Source organism: Penicillium psychrosexuale, assembly GCF_028828465.1.
Source record: "Penicillium psychrosexuale strain IBT 29551 chromosome Unknown utg000004l, whole genome shotgun sequence".
NCBI lineage: Eukaryota > Fungi > Ascomycota > Eurotiomycetes > Eurotiales > Aspergillaceae > Penicillium > Penicillium psychrosexuale.
In genome coordinates, this window is record NW_026643189.1 from 7,683,112 (window position 1) to 7,704,697 (window position 21,586).

At 49.3% G+C, this 21,586-nt stretch overlaps 11 protein-coding genes across 11 annotated transcripts; 6 read left to right on the forward strand and 5 right to left on the reverse strand.

Moving 5' to 3' along the window:
• Positions 1 to 225: 225 nt before the first annotated feature.
• Positions 226 to 3,909, reverse strand: N7518_008775 (HECT-type E3 ubiquitin-protein ligase; the record flags this gene model as incomplete). Its single annotated transcript, XM_057189702.1, has 3 exons — positions 226 to 1,148; positions 1,198 to 3,312; positions 3,375 to 3,909. 3 exons carry the CDS (start codon positions 3,907 to 3,909, stop codon positions 226 to 228), a joined length of 3,573 nt encoding a protein of 1,190 aa, XP_057041405.1.
• An 884-nt stretch (positions 3,910 to 4,793) lies between these two features.
• N7518_008776 (60S ribosomal eL15 domain-containing protein) lies at positions 4,794 to 6,206 on the reverse strand (the record flags this gene model as incomplete). Its single annotated transcript, XM_057189703.1, has 6 exons — positions 4,794 to 4,934; positions 5,000 to 5,226; positions 5,309 to 5,465; positions 5,677 to 5,763; positions 5,836 to 5,922; positions 6,147 to 6,206. 6 exons carry the CDS (start codon positions 6,204 to 6,206, stop codon positions 4,794 to 4,796), a joined length of 759 nt encoding a protein of 252 aa, XP_057041406.1.
• A 171-nt stretch (positions 6,207 to 6,377) lies between these two features.
• On the reverse strand, positions 6,378 to 7,796 carry N7518_008777 (RING-H2 finger protein; the record flags this gene model as incomplete). Its single annotated transcript, XM_057189704.1, has 3 exons — positions 6,378 to 7,048; positions 7,098 to 7,638; positions 7,776 to 7,796. The coding sequence occupies 3 exons, from the start codon at positions 7,794 to 7,796 to the stop codon at positions 6,378 to 6,380; spliced, it is 1,233 nt and encodes a 410-aa protein (XP_057041407.1).
• A 1,146-nt stretch (positions 7,797 to 8,942) lies between these two features.
• Positions 8,943 to 11,081, forward strand: N7518_008778 (histone acetyltransferase NGG1; the record flags this gene model as incomplete). Its single annotated transcript, XM_057189705.1, has 3 exons — positions 8,943 to 9,465; positions 9,582 to 10,048; positions 10,098 to 11,081. The coding sequence occupies 3 exons, from the start codon at positions 8,943 to 8,945 to the stop codon at positions 11,079 to 11,081; spliced, it is 1,974 nt and encodes a 657-aa protein (XP_057041408.1).
• Positions 11,082 to 11,523: 442 nt separating this feature from the next.
• N7518_008779 (nitrogen permease regulating protein NPR2) lies at positions 11,524 to 13,387 on the reverse strand (the record flags this gene model as incomplete). Its single annotated transcript, XM_057189706.1, is given in 5 exon segments — positions 11,524 to 11,897; positions 11,912 to 12,587; positions 12,665 to 12,801; positions 12,854 to 13,282; positions 13,345 to 13,387. The coding sequence occupies 5 exon segments, from the start codon at positions 13,385 to 13,387 to the stop codon at positions 11,524 to 11,526; spliced, it is 1,659 nt and encodes a 552-aa protein (XP_057041409.1).
• A 97-nt stretch (positions 13,388 to 13,484) lies between these two features.
• Positions 13,485 to 14,417, forward strand: N7518_008780 (uncharacterized protein; the record flags this gene model as incomplete). The annotated part of the gene is made up of 2 exons (XM_057189707.1): positions 13,485 to 13,563; positions 13,882 to 14,417. 2 exons carry the CDS (start codon positions 13,485 to 13,487, stop codon positions 14,415 to 14,417), a joined length of 615 nt encoding a protein of 204 aa, XP_057041410.1.
• A 507-nt stretch (positions 14,418 to 14,924) lies between these two features.
• On the reverse strand, positions 14,925 to 15,821 carry N7518_008781 (uncharacterized protein; the record flags this gene model as incomplete). The annotated part of the gene is made up of 1 exon (XM_057189708.1): positions 14,925 to 15,821. The coding sequence occupies one exon, from the start codon at positions 15,819 to 15,821 to the stop codon at positions 14,925 to 14,927; it is 897 nt and encodes a 298-aa protein (XP_057041411.1).
• Positions 15,822 to 16,616: 795 nt separating this feature from the next.
• On the forward strand, positions 16,617 to 19,148 carry N7518_008782 (uncharacterized protein; the record flags this gene model as incomplete). The annotated part of the gene is made up of 8 exons (XM_057189709.1): positions 16,617 to 16,644; positions 16,692 to 16,709; positions 16,758 to 16,891; positions 16,940 to 17,038; positions 17,093 to 17,246; positions 17,298 to 17,566; positions 17,615 to 18,175; positions 18,225 to 19,148. 8 exons carry the CDS (start codon positions 16,617 to 16,619, stop codon positions 19,146 to 19,148), a joined length of 2,187 nt encoding a protein of 728 aa, XP_057041412.1.
• Positions 19,149 to 19,988: 840 nt separating this feature from the next.
• On the forward strand, positions 19,989 to 20,408 carry N7518_008783 (uncharacterized protein; the record flags this gene model as incomplete). The annotated part of the gene is made up of 1 exon (XM_057189710.1): positions 19,989 to 20,408. The coding sequence occupies one exon, from the start codon at positions 19,989 to 19,991 to the stop codon at positions 20,406 to 20,408; it is 420 nt and encodes a 139-aa protein (XP_057041413.1).
• A 190-nt stretch (positions 20,409 to 20,598) lies between these two features.
• N7518_008784 (uncharacterized protein) lies at positions 20,599 to 20,982 on the forward strand (the record flags this gene model as incomplete). The annotated part of the gene is made up of 1 exon (XM_057189711.1): positions 20,599 to 20,982. One exon carries the CDS (start codon positions 20,599 to 20,601, stop codon positions 20,980 to 20,982), a length of 384 nt encoding a protein of 127 aa, XP_057041414.1.
• Positions 20,983 to 21,071: 89 nt separating this feature from the next.
• N7518_008785 (uncharacterized protein) lies at positions 21,072 to 21,458 on the forward strand (the record flags this gene model as incomplete). The annotated part of the gene is made up of 1 exon (XM_057189712.1): positions 21,072 to 21,458. One exon carries the CDS (start codon positions 21,072 to 21,074, stop codon positions 21,456 to 21,458), a length of 387 nt encoding a protein of 128 aa, XP_057041415.1.
• Between the last annotated feature and the right edge of the window lie 128 nt (positions 21,459 to 21,586).

A 21,586-nucleotide genomic window follows, 5' to 3' on the forward strand; every position in this document is an offset into this window, starting at 1 on the left:
GTCACCAAGACTGAATCAATAAACAAGACACAAAACCTCGTGTGCAGTTTGCAAGGCAAGAAATAACAGCACCGGTACGCCATGACAGAATGAAGAGCAAAAGAAAGAAAGCAAACACGACGCAAAGTATGAACATGCAACGCTCACTTCGAAGTCAACGTCCAGCGTCTATACAAATTCTCAAACACCAATAGTAACACAAGTCCCGAGCAAGTGATAAACAAATCATTTCAAGCCAAATCCTTCGCTATTTACAACTGCATCCCAGAGCAGCCGCTGGAACTTCTCCCGTGTGGGGTAGCGGTAAAGGCCCAACGTGTTGAAACATGTACGCGCAATCGGGTAACGAGGACAGTCATCCCCAAGACAAGCAAGCCGGATAATAAGGCTTGTAGCCCCCATTGCAGGGATCCGATCGCTACCAGTAATGAATGACAAGATCGTGCGCTGTGCTTGAGGGTCTGATTTCTCCAAGAATTCCCAGAACCAGCGCACCACAGGGACTGACTCTGGTCGTGGGTGTGACCAGTTGTCGTAGGTGGCCACCGCCCGGAGAGAATTGACATCGAGTGGTTCATCTGAGCCGCGGACTAGCATTTCGATCTCTTCTGGTCGGAAAAGTGATAGTGCATTGCCGCCGCAGACCGTGAAGAAACCGCGTTTGAAAGGTTCGAACTGTCGAGCCACGGCTGTGTCTAGCAGATATTGGACATACAAATCCACAAACTCACGCTTGTTAGAGTTGGTCACCGGTCGGTTCTCGCCATTTGCACAGAGTGGCACACTGATAATTTCGCCGTAGCGATCGACCTGGGCAACGAAATCGTAGCAGAAGGTCTCCGCGACACTGCCTTCGAATTCTAGTAGACCCCGGAGTCCTTTGGCGAGAGCTGGCCGGTACTCGGCAAGATCTTCTAGGGTGCATTTGAAGGTCGAACGCAAGGAAGTAGCCAATTGTGGCCCGTTGGCATGCGCCGCCGACGACAGCAATTTCTTAAACGCAAACGGCGGGAGACTAACATCAAGGATGGTGGAGTTGTAAATGGCGAGACCTAGAAGAACCCCAACCAAGAAGAATTGTTCGGATGACTCAAAGCAATAAGGATTGAAGTAGCAATACTGCGAGTCGTCATCGTAGATGAAGAGGCCTATTTTGAATTAGCCAGTCATTTCACTCTAAAATCGGAAAACGCTGACCATGAAGCGGGTCAAAGACCTCTCGAACAAGCAGAAGAAACCATTCCTTCCGCAGGCCACCAGCGTCAATGCCTTCTTCGCCCGAAAATTCGATCCGGAGACCCTTTTTGATTTCTTCTTGGCCAGTACCAACAATTTCACTCACTCCCTTAAGGCTGTCTTCAATCAAACACTCACGCCGTACCTTCAACACGAGGTACTGACTTACCGCCGTGTGGTTGAGGACGCTGTCGAAAAATGCATCGCGTGCTTTCACTTCCATTTGACGACGCGCATCATGCTCCATGATATGAATTTTGGCCCAGATGCTAAGGAGGAACGGATACTGACAGAACGAAAACTTCGAGACTTTAGCCTCCCAAGTCTCGAAGTCCGCCACTAGATCCGAATAATCCAGCAGTGTATTGTAAAATGCACTGATCGGAATCATATGTCCTTGACGAGGGCCTGGGTTCTTGGGAACTTCAAGACTGCGCGGGGTTCCATCAGACTTCCTCGTTGCGGAGGAGATGTTAGCCGTGAAGAACAGCGACATTACTCTTGCTGCCGCTCTGATCTGCCAGTCCTCGGCGTATATTATGGGGTCTTCGGTCTTTTTGCCAGGCTTCTTGTTCGGGCTACTTCGATTAATCGCAGCGTGAAGTTCCGCAGCAGTATTTCCCGAAGCACTGGCAAAGCTCGGTATTAGATCATCTCCGTTTTGAGGGTTTTGAGGGCGTTTTCGCCCATGCTGACGACTCAAACGGTAAGTGAGAAATCCACCGATAAGTTCTACCAGTCGCTCGAAATGTCTAACAGAGAAACGTGAAGCCCAAGACACGATGTAGTGATGGCAGTCATTGGGCAAATTAGACGCGAGCCCCAGGATTCGTTTGATAATTCCATAATGGTGACTGGAGCCATCTAGACGAGCAGGGATTTTGTGCGGCTCTTTCTGCAAGGGTTTTCCGTCTCGAGTTGCCGATTTCAGGTAGTCTTTTGGATGCGATGGGCGCCTCTCGTCTCGATGAGACGGCGAGATGGATGTATGCTGACAATAAGACGCAGGTGAAGACAACATAGGATTCGCTAACAATATGAACAAGAACCTGGTATCTTCTGGTTTCTTCAGAACACGGCGCGGGCGCTTGAGGAGGCCCTCGGTAGCTTTCAAGAGTGCCCGTTGTAAGTGCAAACGAGACTCGCTGACTTGTCTTCCGATCAAGGACGGATCAATAGACGCCCATCTCTTGGCTCGGATCAGATCCGCTTCTGATCGTGTGGGGTCAGGCTTTTTGGCGGCCCAGAGCTCAGTCCAAGAATTTCCCGCGGACAGGATCGAATGGTACCACTGGGCTAACTCGGACCAGTTGATCCGAGGGCTTCGCGATGATATCATCCGAGACTTTGGGGTGTTCTTCTCTTTGGAATATGCGGGATTTTGGCCTTCGGTCTCAGCCCATTCATTCATCCACCAAGAGGAGTTCTCGGTCAAATCTCCTAAAAGAAGAGTTTTGGCATCTGGTTCAAAAACTGGAGCGTCTTGCGCTGGTTGGGGTATTGTGGTCGGTTCCATCTTCGTTTTCGGTGGATTACCATTACTAGCTGCTCGGGCTGACCGAGGTGGTGGATATGTAGTGAAAGATTCGTTGAGGCAGTCACAGCCTTTGAAGGCAGTGGCGATGGTATTTTCCAGCCGTTTGAAAATGTGTGTCCGATTGTCGCAGCTTTGAAACTCCGAGTTCCCGGCTTGCGAAACGTCTTGCATGCGGCTGTCTAGCTTTGGAGTTGATCGGAGATCTGAATTTGCTCGGACTCTGACAGGCGTTTCATTGCCCTCCCAGCGAACAGATTGTGGTGTCAAGTAACCTGAGTTTTCTTTTGACGCCGCCAACCTTTCCCGTTCACTAGAATGGGAAGCACTACGACTCCGAGAATCGCCAGTGCGTGGGGGCGAGAGATTGTTTGGACCAGAGGCATGATCCTGCATTGGCGGAAGATTAGGTAGCGGTTTGTTCTTTCTGTCGTCGTCCGGCGACAACCATGACCGAGGGCTATTGTCCAAAAGGCTATCGAAATACATGTTGAGACACCCCCCGACCATACCACGAATTTGATTGGCCGTCAAAGGAAACACTAGGAGCAAATCAGTATTTTTTACAAATATATGACGCAAAACTAGCATCTGAAGGTGTTACCTTTGCTTGCCAAATTGGACGCTCCACCCTGAGACCCTTGTGGGGGTTCGTCTTTTGAATCATGAGAAACCGGCTCGAGGTCTGTGATCATCAAGCAGTCGGTGCATCTAAACACCTTCAAGTGCCGTGGCCACCGGACAGTAGCATCACAAGTCTGACACTTGCCCTCGGCGAGATCATTTCCAGGTGCTACACCTTTCCGGGGACTTGACGACTCTGGCTCCAAGGGATATGTTACCTCATCGTCGTCATCATCGTCAGAGTCCCAAGTCGCATATTTGGCGACTGTCTTGTCCCGTTTTCGCCCAAAACCAGCGAACGGATTGCTGATCGAGCGTGAATGTCCTCGATGGTACGAACTCTTGGGGGTACCGCCGTTTAATGGGGGCATGATCGAAGCATCGCGAGGTCGAACCATACGGCGTGGGTTGATTTCCAGTCCAGAAAGTTGGGAAGGGTGTATTCCAGGGATGGCGGCGTTGCCAGCAGTTGAGATCGGAGGGATAGGCAGTTGACGTTCAGGCCGGGACGGCATAGAGGCGCATCAATTTGATGTGATTTGATTTGATCAAATTCAACCTCTCCAGTATGTAATCCAGCTCGTGGAGCTTGTCCTTCGTACCAAACACATACGAATAAATCGTGGAGGACGGAGTGGGGGTAAGGCAGTCGAGTAAAGCGAGCTTTGCTTCTTTGTTTGATAAATGACAGGTTGGTCTATTGCAGAACCGGACATTCAGTAAGCTAATCAAGTCTCACCGAGCAAATAATTATCTTACCTCGGACTCTAATGAAGAGTGATGGATTGTTACAGCAGCAGTTCATAGTCTGTAGACGGATTGGGAAAGAGGCCGGGGGAGGGAAGTTGTTCATGCCTAAGGCATTTAAAGTCTATTTTTAGATTAGAGACCTGAAAGTTCGGGCCACAGGTCTATTTTCGTAGTTAGAACTACGCACATCGATGATCGTTACACAATAACAATTAAAGACAGCCTTAGCGTATAAAATCTGAATATCATGTGCACTAGACCACTTGCTCGCGATCCGCATCTCTAACGGCGATTGGCCCCCGCAAGTACTACGGAGTACGGAGTAGACCACCCGCAAATGCGACACTGAGAGTTGAAAATCAGCGATATGCATACAATGCATCCATAGAACTAGTAAAAAGTAGCACTAATTCAAGACTACACTTCTACAATGCCAGTACCATGGAGCTGAACCAGTCATACTTCGTTAATAGGGGAATTGAAACATAGAACAAGATGGCTTTTTGGCTAACAACAGAACCGACTGGTCTGCATTAAAGTTGAGCCCAGCGTGGAAAACACTGTCTGGGGAAAAAGTGTTTGAATAAATGACCACATGCCGTAACCAATATTTTCCAACCGAAACCACTGGGAAAGTGCACTACCGCACTTAACGGTAACGCCAGTAGCTCTGGGTGTTCTGGCGCTTCCAGGTGTGGCGGCGACCAGCCTTGGTGTTGTTGTAGCGGTGACCCTTGTTGATACCACGGGACTTCTTGCCGGTGGCGGTAAGGCCACGGGACTCACGGTGCTAGAAAGGGGGGCCTGATCAGCAAAGCTCGCGCGCATCACAGTCAAATTTCGAGCCAAACTCACCTTGTGAACGGGGTTACAGATCCAGTTGATGCGGGCATCACGGCGGATGGCCTTGTGCTGGGGATCGACAAGGATAACCTCGTAGTACTTGTAGGTGGAGTCCTGGTTGATCCAGTAGGAGTTCAGGACGCGCAAGTTAGCAGCGCGGCGGCCAACACGCTCCTCAGCGGTAGACTTGAGAGCACGCTGGTACTTGAGCTGGTTGACACCGTGGTTGGTGGGCTTGCCTGTTCACATAATCGCACATTAGCTAAAAAATATTCCTTCAATTCCCTCAGATATCATGCTCTCGACAGGAAAAATTCGTACCGTAAGTGGCACCCTTGGAGACAGGGCGTTTGCGGCCACCGCGGCGGACACGGGCACGGTAGATAACGTAACCCTGCTTGGCCTTGTAACCGAGACGACGGGCCTTGTCGGGGCGCGAAGGGCGCGAGGCACGGTGGATGGCGTTCAGCTGGCGGAGCTATATTATGCACTCTCAGCAATGTTCAACGAGTGTATAGCAAGACACATGAAGCCCGAAAGGGTTTTCTTGCGTGCCACAATCATTTCCGCCGAATGACTTTTGTTCGAGCCGCCTAGCAATACCACATAAAAACGGCATATCCTAAGGCAACGCACACCAGTGCTCGGCGGAGATGTTAGGCAATCGGGGGCGAAGGGATTTATCTCACCTCCCAGCATCGGACGCGCAGCAGGAAGCGAATCACATCGGACTGCTTCTTCTTCTGGATTTCTTCCACGTACTTGAGGGCACCCATCTAGACGGTTATAAGTCAGAGAAGTGCACTTGCGGCGGAGATTGTATGAAAAAAAAAATATGATAAACGTACCTTGTCGGCTGTACGATGTCGTCGGTTGTCGTTGTCGCAAAAGTTCGAGGAAGAAAAGGTCTGGAGGCAGAGGTTGTGTGTGGGACGCTAGCGATTAGCGAGTTGACCCACTAGGGCCAATCATAGTGTGAGCTTACTATTTGCCTTGTAAATCAGGTGTCAGCATCATCTGCCTGCCTCAGGCTGAAAATTATGCTAATTTGGTAACTTCACTGTGTCCTAGTTATGAATGGTCTAGGCAATATTGAATAAAAGTAAAGGGATAAAATAAGAAGAGGCCTTTCTATGACCAGGATTAAAAACAGGCATACTAGAAGCACCATCTTCAAGGACAGAGACCGGATAAGTGGCGACTGATCTTGTAATTCCATAATTGGATAATTTTGTTTAAATTGTTTGATTTGATACAATCACTACCAAAACATCATACAAAAACATCAAGATCGTCAAATCGCCTCGCTTAGTAAATGCAACTAATAATCCTCGCTCTCTCCATGCTGGCATAATCTAAAAGCACGCAATAGCAGTCTCCCGTGCTGCATTCAAGGGCGTCTCGAAAGATGCTCTCGTTCGACCATTTCATTCGTCACAGAGATATAGTATGATCCTGCTGGCAAAACGCTCTTCTTGCATAAGGGACAAAGGCAGCAGTTCTGGGTCAGGAATGGATCGATACACGCTGAGTCAAATATGTGTCCGCAAGGCAGTTCGCGGACCGTAGATGACCCAACAACAAAATCGTCGAGACAAATAGCACAAGTCGTTTGAGTATGGCTCAGACGGTACTTGCTTCTGCAAGTATCGTTCTGTCCAGGCTTTATCATCGCTGCTTCGGGTTTCTGGAGGCCAGCATCGTCCTGGGCATAGTTGTTTTCCTTGAGCCATAGCGAGTTGATCTTGTCTCCAGAACCATGCTCGATTGGATTTGCCGATGTATTATCTTGTGGCAGCGTTGCTTCTGTTGGCGGGATGATCTCCAAGTATGTATAACGTGGCATTTTGTTAACCACCTCTTGAGGAGCCGTCATTTGGTTCAATGCCAAGGCCTCGATGTCGACTTGACCTGCATTAACACGTCTCTGCAGCTGAGCGCGTCTCTTACGCAGGACAAATCGATAAATAATGATCAGGAGGATACTGAGTATAAGAACTGTTCCTGCAATTGCAAGTACGAAACTCCAAACGCTCGTCGACGCCCCTTGTGTTTCTTCGCCTGCGATATGTGAGTATAGATTCGAAAGTAACGCATTTTTGTAACCTACCAGTCTCAATCCTGGCAAACAATCGGTTTGTCTTGGTCTGTAGCGCAAAATTTTCGGTAGAGTTGTCTCTCTTGTCTTCGGGTGTCTTATTTGAATACCACGAGAGATCATTGATCAATGTAGTTCCAGCTGGGCCAGGAATGGCGTACACTGGGTAATCGTTGTCCATTCTCCATTTCTCTCCGTCATTGGTTGCCCAGCGAGAGTCGTTCGAGTCCGGTGGTATGCCGGTCTCGTTGTCTGACGGCTGGAAAAAGATCATAGCGTGCGTGCCAACCTTTTGGGCGGCTGAGAGGAACGATAGCGAACATTCGGCAGTTACCCATGGAGCAAGGCCAACGAGGGAGTATCCGAAGTCAGACACATCTTCGTATCGGGTCACATTTGACGGCACGGACGAAGCAGTAATGTCATAACACGGATCATGCGGCTCTAGACTGGGTACAAACAAGAGGCCTGATACCAATCCATCCTCGGGGATGCCATTGCTCGATATTGTTTGAACCTTACGGTCGAGAACAAACCGATAGGCGACATTCTCCTATGTAATTATGTGAGTTAGAATCAGCCCCAAATGCTGTTGTCGGCTTTTAATGAAGAAGGCATACTTACTTCGACTGACGAGGTGGAATTCGAAGCTTGCCCTGAACCTGCCCAAAGTGTAGCCACTTTACCCACCGAGTCATTTCGCGTTGACATGGTAGCAGCTGACATGATATCTGATCTTGGGTCAAGTGAATAATGAAGGTGACTGTCAAGTAAAGTATATACTATGAGTCTAAATGCTTCAGACCCGCGGGGAAGGCGTAGGGGAAACAAGTTGAATATGAAAGAGTTTGAAAATGGCAACCACTATGGTTCTATGCAAAGTCATTTAAGACGATGCTGAACCCTGAAGCATCCCATACATCCCCATTGCTGTTTAGAGCTCTACAGCGGAAGAATGCGAGAGTCAATCGGGACCGTCACAAGAATGTAGAACAATACTGGTTCCAACCACGAGGCAAGAGGCAAAACGGCTTGGCTAAGATACACTGAGTTTCACATTTCGAAGATATCTCCGGGAACGAGTCAACAAATGGAAATGGCCGAGCGCGTGGTCTACATCGTGTACTTCGCTAAACATGGCCGTTCACGGTAGACCGTTTGAGGAGATGATCATCAACAGGCAACTTTCCAACCTTTTACACTTGACATTGGGACTTAACTAGCGAGACTGTGTTATAAATAGTAATTATTCAACGCTTGCAACAATTCACAAAAACACATGATTTGCTCTGCCTCATCCCTCAGAATGTCGGAGTAGCCGACATCGGGGCTCCCTCCGCAGAACTGTAGGAATGTGTATCAGGTTTCAACCTCGACCACATTCTTGGGCGGCTAGACCATGTGTGAGCCATCAAGTGGTGAGGTGCAAGCTGTATATACAGTGCAAAAAAATTGAATAAGCTCAAAGGCAATGTTCCATAGCCAAGTGCTCAGGAACCAATGAATTGAAGATGGAGCACGTGATGATGCATGTCGGATCGCCATCACGTGAATATTCTAGCCGACCGCCAGCGACCGCCAACCATCATCACCTCTAGAAAGTTTAATTCATTTATGATCGAGGGATTGTGTCTGCTTTAGCTTATGGTCAGGCAACTTTAGGGGACATTCAATCTCCTTTCATTATTATTCGCTCACAGTGACCGACGACAGCATGTGTCTGTCTAGTCCCATCCACACCTCCTAGGATCCTTTCTGTCAACCAATCTCTCTCTTCGTTGATACTGCTGTCTTTGGTATCTTAATCAATTCATCTCTTCTTTTCGCTTCGTCCAATCATCGGTCTGAAGAAATACCATGCCATCCGCATACAAAGGCAAAGGCAAAGGCCGCGATGCGCGCCAGTCGCGTAGCCGCAATACCACCCCGTCCAGCGCTAGTGCTCCCGCTATCCCATCACTACCCATCCAAAGCTACTTAGAGAACGATGTCACCAAGCACATTGACTTGGCTAGCGTGCAGTACTCCGATGTGTTGGACCTGGTCTCCGCGCAGAACATTCCAGATTCAAAAACACTGGAGGCATTGGTGGAGCACCTGAAGGGTCTTAGTGACATGGCCGATCTTCGAGGCGAGGTTTGCAATGCCGGAATGCGCGAGATGTCTCAAAAGCGCAAGGAAGTGGACGATCAGGAGCTTGATCGTGAAGTTCGAGATCGCTCCAAGTTGAAACGTGAAACCGAAGAGGACGACGATATTCATAAGGGCGGGAAGCTGAAGAAGCGGAAAGAGCGCCCAAGTGGAAAAGAGGAGCGGCCGTTAAATCATGGCGCACATGAGGTAGCACGCCAGGATGGAGCTGAGACTAAGGTTGAGGGAGGTAAGAAGAGATCCAACTCGGCGCTTTCTTCCAACTCTTTGTTTTTACCGACCCATCTCCACAACTTGATCTTCTTTCACTTTCCCCACCGTTCAGCCTTCGCTAACTACCAACAGCGGCTTCTCCAGCATCGAAAAACTCCAAGAATGCGATATCTGATGAAAGCTCCTCGCTTTCACCTCCATCGATGATGTCCCCCAATGGCACAACCACTGCTGTTGACGGCCCTCCCCCCGGGACCCCCGGGTCTGAAACCAGTGCCGATTCCCACCAACCTGAACCCCAACCTGCGATTCCTCAGGTGCAAGTCTTTGGCGATAACCCGCTGAAGTTTGACGACCCCACCATCTACAACATTCGAGATGTTCTCCCAGGCATGACGGACGATGATAAGAAAGAGATTTACAGCGTTGCTCACTTCCCTAAGACCGATCTTGCTCATATGGCAGCGGGTGTGGCTCCTGACAAGGACTTCAGCAATGCCAAACCTTCCAACCAAGTCAGCGCGAATACTTTCCAGACTTACATTGAACCTTACGTCCGGCCTCTTACCGAGGAGGACATTGCCTGGTTAAAAGAAAGGGTAAGTCAATTGTAGCTACTTTCAGTCAGCACAAGCTGACCTGTCACAGGGTGATCGCACTACCCCGTTCATCATGCCCCGCCGCGCAAAGAAAAACTACCGTCAAATTTGGGCGGAGGAGGATGGAGTGTCATACGACTCGAGTCAAGATGACAAGGACCAGCTGCCTTTGAATCAAGGCCGTGGCAGCATTGAACAGCTGACTGACGATAAAGCCGAAACCAACGAAGTCTCGGTTGGACCTCTCCTCAGCCGCCTCTGCTCTCTCCTCCGTTACGAGCACCGTACCTTTCCCGAAGATTCCAATCCAACCGCAAATGGGGATACCGCGAGTGTAAGTGGACTGGATAAGGACGCAATGGACATTGATCAACCCACCGTTGAGAAGGAGAACAAGGGCGAAGTCAAGCCTCTCCCTGCTGCAACCACCTTCCGCGACGCAGATCCAAACGACTTCAAAACCTCGGTCGCAAAGCTGGATCATGCCCAATTGGACGAACGCGCCAAAGCCGAATTGCGATTCATTGGTTTCCTCGGTGCAGATGATAATCCAGACTACGACGCTCACTACGATGATGAAGTTGCTGAGCGACTCCGCCTACTCCAAAACGAGCTCAAGAGGCAAATCGTCACCAACAATGCTCGCAAAGCTCGCATTCTAAAGATTGCCCAGGAGCACATGGCCATGCTTGAGTTTACTACCATCCAAGACGACCTCGACTCTCAGGTCCAACAGGCCTATCTCAAACGCACCCGCACTATGGGCAAAAGCAAGAAGGGTGCCCAGCCCAAGCATCGGCCAGGCGGCGCAGGCGGCGGCAGCCACGTCGCTGGTTCTGCGGGAGTATCCCGTCCTGCTGTCGGAGACGCTGCAAAGATTGTTATGGACCGTCGTCGTCGCTGGAACGAGGCATTCCTGCCTATCTTTGACGACATCAAGACTACCATTCCCTCTGAGGGAGAGTCGATCTTCGACCCAGAAGTCATGGCTGAATACGAGAAAGCCGAGCTTGAGAACTGGGACGAGGAATGATTCCTCCCTCTCCGTTCTCTGCCGGGTCTTTATCACTCGAAGATAACCCGTCTTCTATCATTTGGCTGCCTCTTAGCCACCTCAACTTTGACTTATTTCCTGCACGATACGATACAAATGCATGATGGACTAGCGTGGCGTTAGCGGATACCTCTTTTTTTTTCTGTTCCACAACATCAAATGTTGAACCGCTGGCTATTTTGTAGTCCGCCTGAAAATACACTGGGTCTTTTCCACAACATACTATATCTAACTACCTAGTTAGATGTGATTATGTCCATATATTCTTATCCTTAAGTCCCAAGCTGTAAGATTTCAATGAGACAAAGGTTCCCAATCTTCAAATCTCCAGCGGTACCTTGGGAACCATATAAACGCAAAAGTAGGGTATCAATCAATTCCGACAATAAAAAAAACCTCCCAAAAAAGAAACTCTCCCAACTCATCTATGAAGAATCAATACCTCCCAGGGATACCTCTTCAATCTAGCCGTCAGCTCCCTCTCACTCATCTCCAACTCCGTACAAATCTGATCAAAGCAATGCGTACCATCAAGATACTTCCCAAGAACCTCATCCCCGACAACCTCATCCTCCTCGTCCCAAAACGCCGACGGCGCCCCCGCACTCCCATTCGCATTCCGACCCCCACTCAGCACCGACCCAGCCCGCTCACGACTAGACTCCCTCCTCGCAACCGTCGAGATAGACGCGTCCTCCGACACACTAGAGATCGCATAGGGTGTATTGGTGCCGGTAGTGACGCGCGACGACAGCGCCGTCGGCGTGAACGAGGACGCGCGCGGCGGGGGGCAGGCTGGCTCGTTGCACAGGCATATTTGTGTACGCGGTACAGGAAGCCCTTTATCACGCCGAAAGTGATAAAGCGACGGATGTCAATGTTGGCTAGCGAGCGACTGTGCGTTGCATACCATTGCTTGACGCTCTGGCCTTGTTTTAGGCTTGCGTAAAGCTCGACCAGCGCGGCGCCGTCAACGATCGCTGGTTTGTGGAGCGTGTTTGGGGGTGTTTTTGGGGAGGTGGAGGTGGAGGTGGAGGAGTTTTCTTCGGCGCCTAGGAGGGGCCAGATTTCTTCGGCGTCGAAGCGGGATTCTTCCCGTGTGAGGCTTGGTGTTGGGTCGGTGAGGGAGCTGGAGAGCTGAGCTGTTCCGGTGCTGTCGTTTAAGCTGCCGTTTGTGCTGCCGTTGGCGCTTGGGCTTGGGATAAGGCTTGGGGGGAGAGGGGAGGAGGGTCCGGTTGCTGGGTGTGGTGCGAAGCGGAGGTTTACGTAGCGGGCACATTCTAGTTGCATTGCTTCGTCGGAGCCTATTGTTGCGGTGAACTGGGCGGTTGGGGCGTAGATGGCGGAGAAGGAGAAGATGTCGAGGATGAATAGACAGCCATAGTAGAGGAGATGTCGGAGGGCGCGGCAGGTGAGGGAGAAGTCTGTGTCTGCTAGTACGGAGATGATGCGAACGCTGTTGACGCCGTTGATATGTGGTACAATCTGCCGGGGTTCAGCTGCTGCCCTCCTAGCTATATGGGGGTGGAGGGGGAGGGAAGACAGTGTCATCTTTCACATACCCTTTGCATGGTCAAGTCCCAGTTTTCATCCATGAAAGCCTGGTATCGCAACGTGAAGAGCGGCACTTGCCAGGCCTTGACGGCTGGGGGAGAAGGGTATATCGGGAAAAGCTTGATGTTCAGAGTGTTTAATTCATCTGGGTAGAATAATTAGCAGCGGAATCACGCTAAACAGGTTCATGGACATACCAATGGGAATCATGCACTCGCAATAATTATTCAAGTCCTCCATCAACATCTCACAGAGACTATACACCTTTCCTTCACCACTCTTCGAGAAATCGCGGGACAAGAAACCATTCTGCTCTTCTAGGCCATGCATTAGATCTGCTAGTTTCTGCACCACGCTCTTATACGTGCTAAAGTCGTCCTCCTCTGCGAGGACTATGCAGAAGTTGAAGATGAATTCATTCCGGTCATACCGCACCGACTTCATGCATATTGGGTATCCCAGGATACGATATCCGTTTGTGCAGACTTGCAAAAGGTTCCCACAGAGCTCCTGGCGGGGGATCACGAAGAAGGAGACATCGGAGAAAGTGAGGAAGGGTGGTTGTGAGGGCGCGGTTGGAGAGGGGACGATAGCTCCGTCGGGGACTTGATGGACGACTTTGGGCCCTGCATAACATCAGTCAGTATGTAACGAATTCAAGGTTTATCATGGTATTGAAGGTCCTTACCCTCTATCGTGTCAAATTTACTGTAGAAGATTGCCTTGATCATCGTGGCTATGTTGTAGGGTTGAGATGAATGTGTAAAGCTAAGCAGGGTGTGAATAAGCGCAGGCTATTGGCCAAATTCAATCAAACACAAAGCTGAAATGAAATTCATGTTCATGTTCATGGCATGGAGATCAGTTGCGGAGCGGACCTCGGAGCGGAGAGCTTATCGAAATCAATGTTTCTCGGACTATTCCAAATTAGGCTAGACTGTGTACGGTTAAAGCTCAGATCATGTGATACATACATAGTTTCTAGCTGTCCCCGCACTTGTCCACTAACTCACTCCATGTTGTACGTCTTGCTTTTCCCTATTCAAAGGTATTCTATTCTGCACACATCTCACAGGGGCTCCTAATCTGTAACCATCCCTAGTCTTCCCTCAAACAATGGCTACAAGATAAGATTGACTAACTTGGCCGCAAGGACATACTGGAAGTGTGCCCGAGATCAAAGCCAACAAGAAAGGAAATTAACATCCTTCCCTTCTAGCTCTAGATCGAAGAGACGATGTCTTCCACTACCACAGAAGACCGAAATGCGATACACCCACATCTGGTGGTCTTGACGATGAATCAATGGGCTCCCTTATGGGGTATATTATCGAAGCCCGCTCTAGGCATTGTCCTTGGAAAGGCAGATCATTCATCATCCGCTGCCCTTTGACAGGCCTTGTTATTGGGCTTCGGAGAGGCATTTTACGCCTTGTGCCTGAAGACAGTGAGTACTTGGGTGGTATCCACTGGTCATGCGTCGAATCCGACGAGAGATTGTTGGGGTTTCAAAACGTGGTTTCCGGCACCTTTCTCGGGCGTAATAACAAGGGTGAATTTATCGCGGAGGCTAAGTTGCACCGGGACTACGAATCGTTTTGTGTGCGACAACATCCGAATGGCGGCTATGTCCTCCTCGTAAATCGGGGCAGTGGATTCTTGCCGATGCGGAGAAACGGCACACAGCTCGTGGTCGGCACTAACAAAGATGAGGGCATAGCATGGGATTTTTCTCGTGTCGGACAGGACCATGATATTTGATTCCACTCTTTTTATCCCCAAACACTAGCTTTTTTAAATAATGTTTAATACCAAGGCAGATTCAGTCTGCATATCGAGCTGTACGCTACTCATATATTGGACAACCATGGGAATGATATTCGTAAATATATTTCTGAGTAAGTTAGAATAACTTTTGCTGTTTGCTGAAAATCCCCCGATTACCACGTTGAATATGAATATCCCCGGCGAAGCAAATAATGAAAAAGTTAACGAGTCAAACAACAAAGCATGATGAGGAGTAGGAACATGAGGGTATTAATGAAAATGAGACAGGAGACAATGAAATCTATGCGTATGCGTATGCAAAAGACTCTTCTGGGTGTGTCGTAAGGATATAGATAAAGAAAAGCAAAGGGAACCCCGAGAAGAAGGAGCCAGTCCACTTCAGACAATGCGAGAGAGGTAAGATGCGCCGTAAAAATGCAAAACACGAATCAGAGCAGGGCCCTATTCAAAGGGTCTGATGGTCGAGTAAATATTATGCAGTCATTGAGCCGTGCCGGAGGCATGGTTGGATGTAGATGGAAGTGCAGTGTTTGTTGCGATAATGCTGTCTGGCACTGTGAACAAGGCCGCCCTTGTCACCACACGAGCCGCACCGCGACCGCGTGGGATTCGGACATTGTCGGCGACAAGAGTCAAGGGCTGGTTCGCGCGAATAGCATGCACCATCTCACCGAAACTGCCACGTTCTCCAGCCTCCTTCAGCCATTGTTCCCAGTCTTCATCCAGCGGCACATCAGTGCCTTGGTCGCGAGCGGCCATCGCAGCAAGGATTCGGTTGTTGAGGGCTACGCCACAACTTTCCATTTCCTCGTCGCTAAGTTCCTCTTCGATTTCGTGCTCCTCCTCGGCGGACCGGTAACTGGAGGCTCGGGAATCGATCGCACGGACCGTGTCATTGCTTTGAGTCTCGATGATCTGGTCATCTTCCTCTTCTGTCCCGCAGAAGTCGCAGTCATTGAAGTGGATCTCGATTGACGGGGCAGGTTGAGGAGATGCCGGTCGGACCGAGTGGGCTGTGGTGTCCTGTACAGTGATGCCTTCTTCTGCCTCGTACCGCTGACGCGCGGACTTGGTCCCTTCCCATCGACACAGATTGGAGATCTCCTCCTCTGTCAGACCAAGTTGGTCAAAAGTTTGAAATAGCTTTCGGTGCCAAGGGAAACGACCCAGTCGCATGCGATGCGGTCCATACGAGTAGTCCAGCCCCGGGTATTGTGCTTCGATGCAGTCTAGCGAGCCGTAGAAGAGGGATGTTTCGACACGTACTTCTGGGACGAGGTTTCGGGTAATGTGAGCACCAAACGACCCAGGGTCGTTTGGACGAGGTCGTGGAAACGTGGCGTTATACACGATTTGACCCACGGACGGTTTACGCATGGTGAAGGTCGGATGTGGAGGGAGTTAGAGGTAAAGGAGCAGATTAAAAGAGGCGAGGTCGTCCCCTGGAATGTGATGATTCGGGATATCCAGCCCTGAAGGGTCCCCCCTTGCCCTTTGTCAAATTCCCGGACGTTTGGACGTGGATGTTTTGGGGGTGAGGAGAGCTTCAGTTGGCAGTGGGGGTAACAACGCTAGAGACGGCGCGGATAGTAAATTCTCGAGAATACAACAGAAATGCTTCTTCAACCTGGATTTCCCGTAATGCAAGTCACTGGATATAATAATTAAGAAGAGAAAAGAAATCTCGATCAGGTGCCCCAGCTGACGTTTCGGCTCTTTGACCCTTGGGGGAATTGAAGGTCTCACAGGCGTACCATTGATAGTCAATTGCAGAAGAAGGTGGAAAATAGAAACTGGAAAGAAACAGAAAGAAAATAGAATAGTTTGGGAAGAGACAACAGGTCTTAGGCTTTATAACTAAGATTCCCAAGTGTGCGCTGGCATGGCATGGCCACGATGCACGGCCAGCTGTTAAGGCGTAGAACACATTCCTTTTGGACTTGGACTTGAACTTCGCATATTTAACTATGCAATATATTCCATCGAATCAGAATGCTCTGAATTATTTTTATTATACAAAGATTGGACATATTTGGATTTGTTTTATGACCCTTTCGGTTTTATGTTCACATCACGTGCAAGTAACAGGTTTAGCAGTCTAGCTGTCTAGCACATCTTCACCTGGGCAACCTTGAACATGCAAATCTGACCTCAGCTTCTAAATGTGTTGCCATGTCGACCTTCAATGGCATCGTAGAAGGTAAGACCGGCACTTCCACGTCACTGCCCACGCTAATCATCCGACAGAGTTTCCGGATATTCGCAGTGAGCTTCACCTATGAAATCAGCCAAACTTACGGCTAAGAAAAGCAGTTGACTACTTTCGGAAATGCCCAGAGCGGCCGGCACCACTAGCTTGCTTCCTCAGCCATGTGCATAGCGATCATTTACAGGGCCTCGAGTCCTTTCGGGCACCATTTATCTACTGCTCGCCAGCCACGCGAGAGGCACGCTCATGTGTATCCTATTGAATTCATTAAACTGACCATGCGCAGCTACTCCTCCGAATTGAAAAGTATCCCCATCGGATGAACTTTAACAAAGGCATCTTGGAGTCACGCCGACTGCACTATAAGCATCTCGCAAAGCTTCTGGTTAGTATCGTTCTACACTTTGACTAGAGTTGACCAGGTGCTCATTCTGCACAGCGCCCAATCCCACTGAATACCCCAACGGAAATTGAACTCACTCCTCGACGTCGTATCAAAGTGACATTGTTTGATGCCAACCATTGCACTGGGGCTGTGATGTTTCTAATTCAAGGGGACGAGAAGGCAATCGTTTACACAGGTGACATCCGAGGTGAGTCGATGATGTCTCATCTTGGTTGAACTATTAGCTGAGTATACTCAGCCGAGACATGGTGGGTGAGCAGCCTAGTCCGCCACCCGGTCTTGATACCGTATACTCTAGGCCAGAAACGACTGGATAACCTGTATCTGGACTCTACATTTGCAAGCAAGACAAACCCATTCCTGGAGTTCCCTTCCAAGGCCGAGGGACTGTCTGAGCTGCTGCAGAAAGTCCAGGCTTATCCTGATGATACAGTCTTCTACTTCCGTGCATGGACATTCGGCTACGAGGATGTCTGGATGGCGCTCTCAGCTGCACTGAACACGAAGGTGACCAGTATCACGCTGCTCAAATATAGCATTCGCTAATTAGCGTAGATTCATGTGGATCGTTACCAGATGGGACTTTATCGGTCTCTAGTCCAGACTCCAGGCAATAGGGGGGTTGGTGAAGCCCCTGCTCTCTGTGGCTTCGAGCTGGGAAACAGAGCTGTAACAGGCTGCCTAAGCAACGACGAATCAAGTCGAATCCACAGTTGCGAGCCTGGCGTCTCATGTCCGGCAGCTCGCGACACTAACACGGTCTACATTGTGCCCATTGTGAATCGCACAACCGGCGGTGCGGAAATCCCTGAGGTCGGTGCGGGCGGTGGTATTGGGGATCTGTACCAAACTCATGAACTTGAGCTGCCAGATGAATCTACATTGGCCGAGTTAGAGAAGCTGTGTCTCAAACACGTCCAGGACAAAAAAACCCTTTCTCAGATCCGAAGTGCCCTTATTGATGCTTTCCAGTCGAGAAAGAAAACACTCTCGCTTGATACATATGGCGTGAAGGAGGAAGGTGAAATCTCATTGAAGAATCTGGTGACCGCTCTAAGCCATGGTCCATCTGATACATCTAGCCGGTCGTCTCAGACAGACCTGCCTAACACGATAGTAAGTGGCATTACTGTTTTCTTTCGATGATCCTCTAATGCCATTATAGCGGTTCCCATATTCACGACACTCTTCCTACTCCGAACTGTGTGAGCTCGTAGCTGCCTTCCGGCCCAAGGACATTCATCCGTGCACCGTGGATCCAACGACCTGGAACGAAGATATCTCTATCAGACGTCTGTTTGGCCACCTCTGCTCAGGAACCGATTTTTCGCACGACAATTACATGCAGCAAATTGTAGCTAATCATGTTGATGGCGAGGGAGATTTGCGCGCAAGAAAAAGGGCCCGGTACGACATGGACCTCTCCACACAGTCCACACAAGAATCCAGTAGTGGAATTGAAGATTTGAGTCTTGGTATCGCCGATGCAAGCCATCATCCTGATCAGAAGCAGAACTCTCTACCTCGTTTGAGTCAATTCGAAGAGGCGGCCAGAGTTAAACGCAACGAAATCCGTCAAGCACACCGCTATCTCCAAGAGCATGCAGAGCCTAGACTCTTTCAAGTCAATCCTCTCCCGTCTACATGGCCGACAGAAAAGGAAGACAGATTTGATCCGGCCAGTGATGAGGGAAATGAAGAAGAGGATACGCTCGTACCTGACCAGCCATATTTAGAACCTTCGGCTACAGGGCTCCGACACAGGTCCGAACCAAGCACATCTACAAGGATCATTGACCTAACTGGCGACGGTACTACATCTCCTCGTCCAATCAACCAACAAACAGACAGTCAACACACAGACATACTTGCCCTCTCCATTTCCGAGTCAGCGTTTGACTCTCCGGACCAAAGTTCCGTTGAAAATAGGCTACGGGACCCAGCGCGAGGAGAAGAAAATCTGAATCGATCACGCCATGCGCGTGTTGCTGCTTATCTAGCTGCGCGCGAAGGTACTTTCTCAGCTTGGACGAATATATCACTTCTTTCGGCGGGTGATCATCATGGTGAGGAGGAGATTGAGCTATAGGCTTGATAATTTATTCATATTGGTAGGCGGATGGATCTGTGTCTTTTTCTTTTTTCTATCTTCTTCAATTTACTGTATATGATACCCCTCTGAGTATTTTTTTTTCTCGATCTTGCCATCTGGTATTTCGCCAATGGCAGGAACTATGCCATCGTGGGTTTCTGTTCCTTTCATAGAATTGCCTAGATGGATCACTGACTTGCAAAAGTATTTTCGTGCTCCAAATTAGTACATCACTTTACTCTGCACTGTTACCCTTAAACATCAGCTTTGTGGGCATATAAACAGCAAGGTTGGTCCACCAATAAAAGACCTTACATTGTCGAGACAAACCCTAAAAACCTGGCGCGAGTAAAGCATCAATATCATAATTTTTTTGATGATTTACACTATAGAGAACAAAGAACTGAACAATGGCCATACGAAGCTAAAATTATAACAAAGCCTTGGTGAGTCTACCCTGCAACTACCTTACCCTTCCCTTGTATACTAATTTCTTTCAACATCATGACTACTTACATATCTCAGGACAAAGAGAACAAAGTTCCTCAACAACAAGTCATATGCCTTTCATTCCTTTCTTCTTGATGAAGGCCTTGTCTACAGTCTAGTCAAGCCAGTGAGATGCAAATGCATAAATAGGCCCTTATTCCTTGACATTTCGAGGAATCATCCGCCTCACAGTTCTTTCTCCATCAGTACAACCAGTTCAGTCTACTCTATCTCAGATTTACAGTTAATTCTCTAGCCCTAAGCAGGTAAGTGATACATCCCATTAATCTATTCATCTCTCCCTTTTTATATCACCAGAGGACATCAGCCCCTCCCCGTTCATCCACAATGCCTGAGTCTATCGGTACTAGACTTTTCCGTGGTACTCGGGCTATTTTCAAATATCGGAAGGAGCGTGGTATTCTAGTAAACAACATCCGCTCCTATATCGCCACTTTGCGCCAGATGCCCGAGGGCAACTACCTCATTGAGGTCGCCCTCAACATCCAGTCCCTGAAGGTTCAGGCTGACAAGGTGAAGTGGGCTTCCCAAGCCCTCGCTGTTGATGCCGCGGACATGAAATATGTCACCTCCCAGGGAATCGCCCACTTCACCTGCACCATTCCCCAGATCTGTGACATGGTCGGCCGTGATACCCTCCAGATGGCGAAGATCCTCCATGACCACATCCACCGCCCCGTTATCAACACCGAGCACGAGATCGCACTCCATCTGGAGCATGCACTGGCTAACCTGGGCTACATCTAGATCCTCATTTCCACCCCGTCGAGTTGCGGACTCACACCAGTATCAGCATTAGTATCAGCATCGGCGTAGCTATAGCTATAGCTGTATCTCAGCTTCAGACCCAGGTACGTTCCAATACATTCATTCACATTAACATCTCCATTTCCATCTAGATCTATATAGCCCCCACAATCCCCTCATTCACATCACCATGGCGCATATAAACCAAGCCCGCGTCTCCGCCTTCCGCAAGGCGCGCGACAACCTCGTAACCCTCTTAGAGCAGCAATCGACCTTCCTACGCCACGATATCGACAGCCGCGCGTATGTGATCCCCAACCTCCGCCTCCAGCTCATCCAGCATATCAACATCGTCGCCTCTCTCTCTCGGAAGATGGCCGTCGACAGCCGCCACCACCCCTACGTCCTAGTCCAACAGAGCGGGTTTTACGAGACGGTCGTTCCTATGCACTGCGCCGCGATGAAGGGCCAGTGTGCCTATCTTGCGGATCGGCTGCGCGATAACCTTTGCACTGACGTTCCTATTGCTGTGGCGAGACTGATTGATCAGATTGTGGCTAACTTGTGCTTTTAGATAGGTTCTGGAATTGGATTATCACTTAATACTGGTTTGTTCCTGATTTGTTTACCGTGTTTTCGACGTACCGTTTCTTCCTCGACGCTATGGCTATTATGCTTCCCCGACCTGGCCCTGTGTCGGCTTTTAAACGTGAGCGCGCGGCGTTTGTCTTCGGTTTAGGAATGCAGGCGAGAGTGCTGAGGGCGGACCCCCAGGCTGGTGAGGATGTTTCTGAGAGTCTACGTGAGCTTGTTCCTAGTGTTCATCGGATCAAGGATACCTCTATGGCTATGGCTGTTGATGCTTGTTACCACGCTTATGTCCTGGCGAAACCGTACGGGTTCTATAGCCATAATGTGCCGCTCATGTGCAATGATCTTATTGCTAGTTTGTTGCACTGGGCGGATATTCTTGTTAATACTGATGGGCGCAGGACGGATGGGATTGTTGTTGATTCTATTGAGGGGATTTTGGCTTCTTTGGGTTTTTGAGGAGAGAAAAGAAGAAAAAGATAGCTCGCTTAATCCATGATTGTTTCCTTATTGACTTATGTGCCGTTTGAGAAAAGTAAAAGTAAAGAAAATCGTTTCGTTAAAATATAGCAAAATGTCCAACTCGG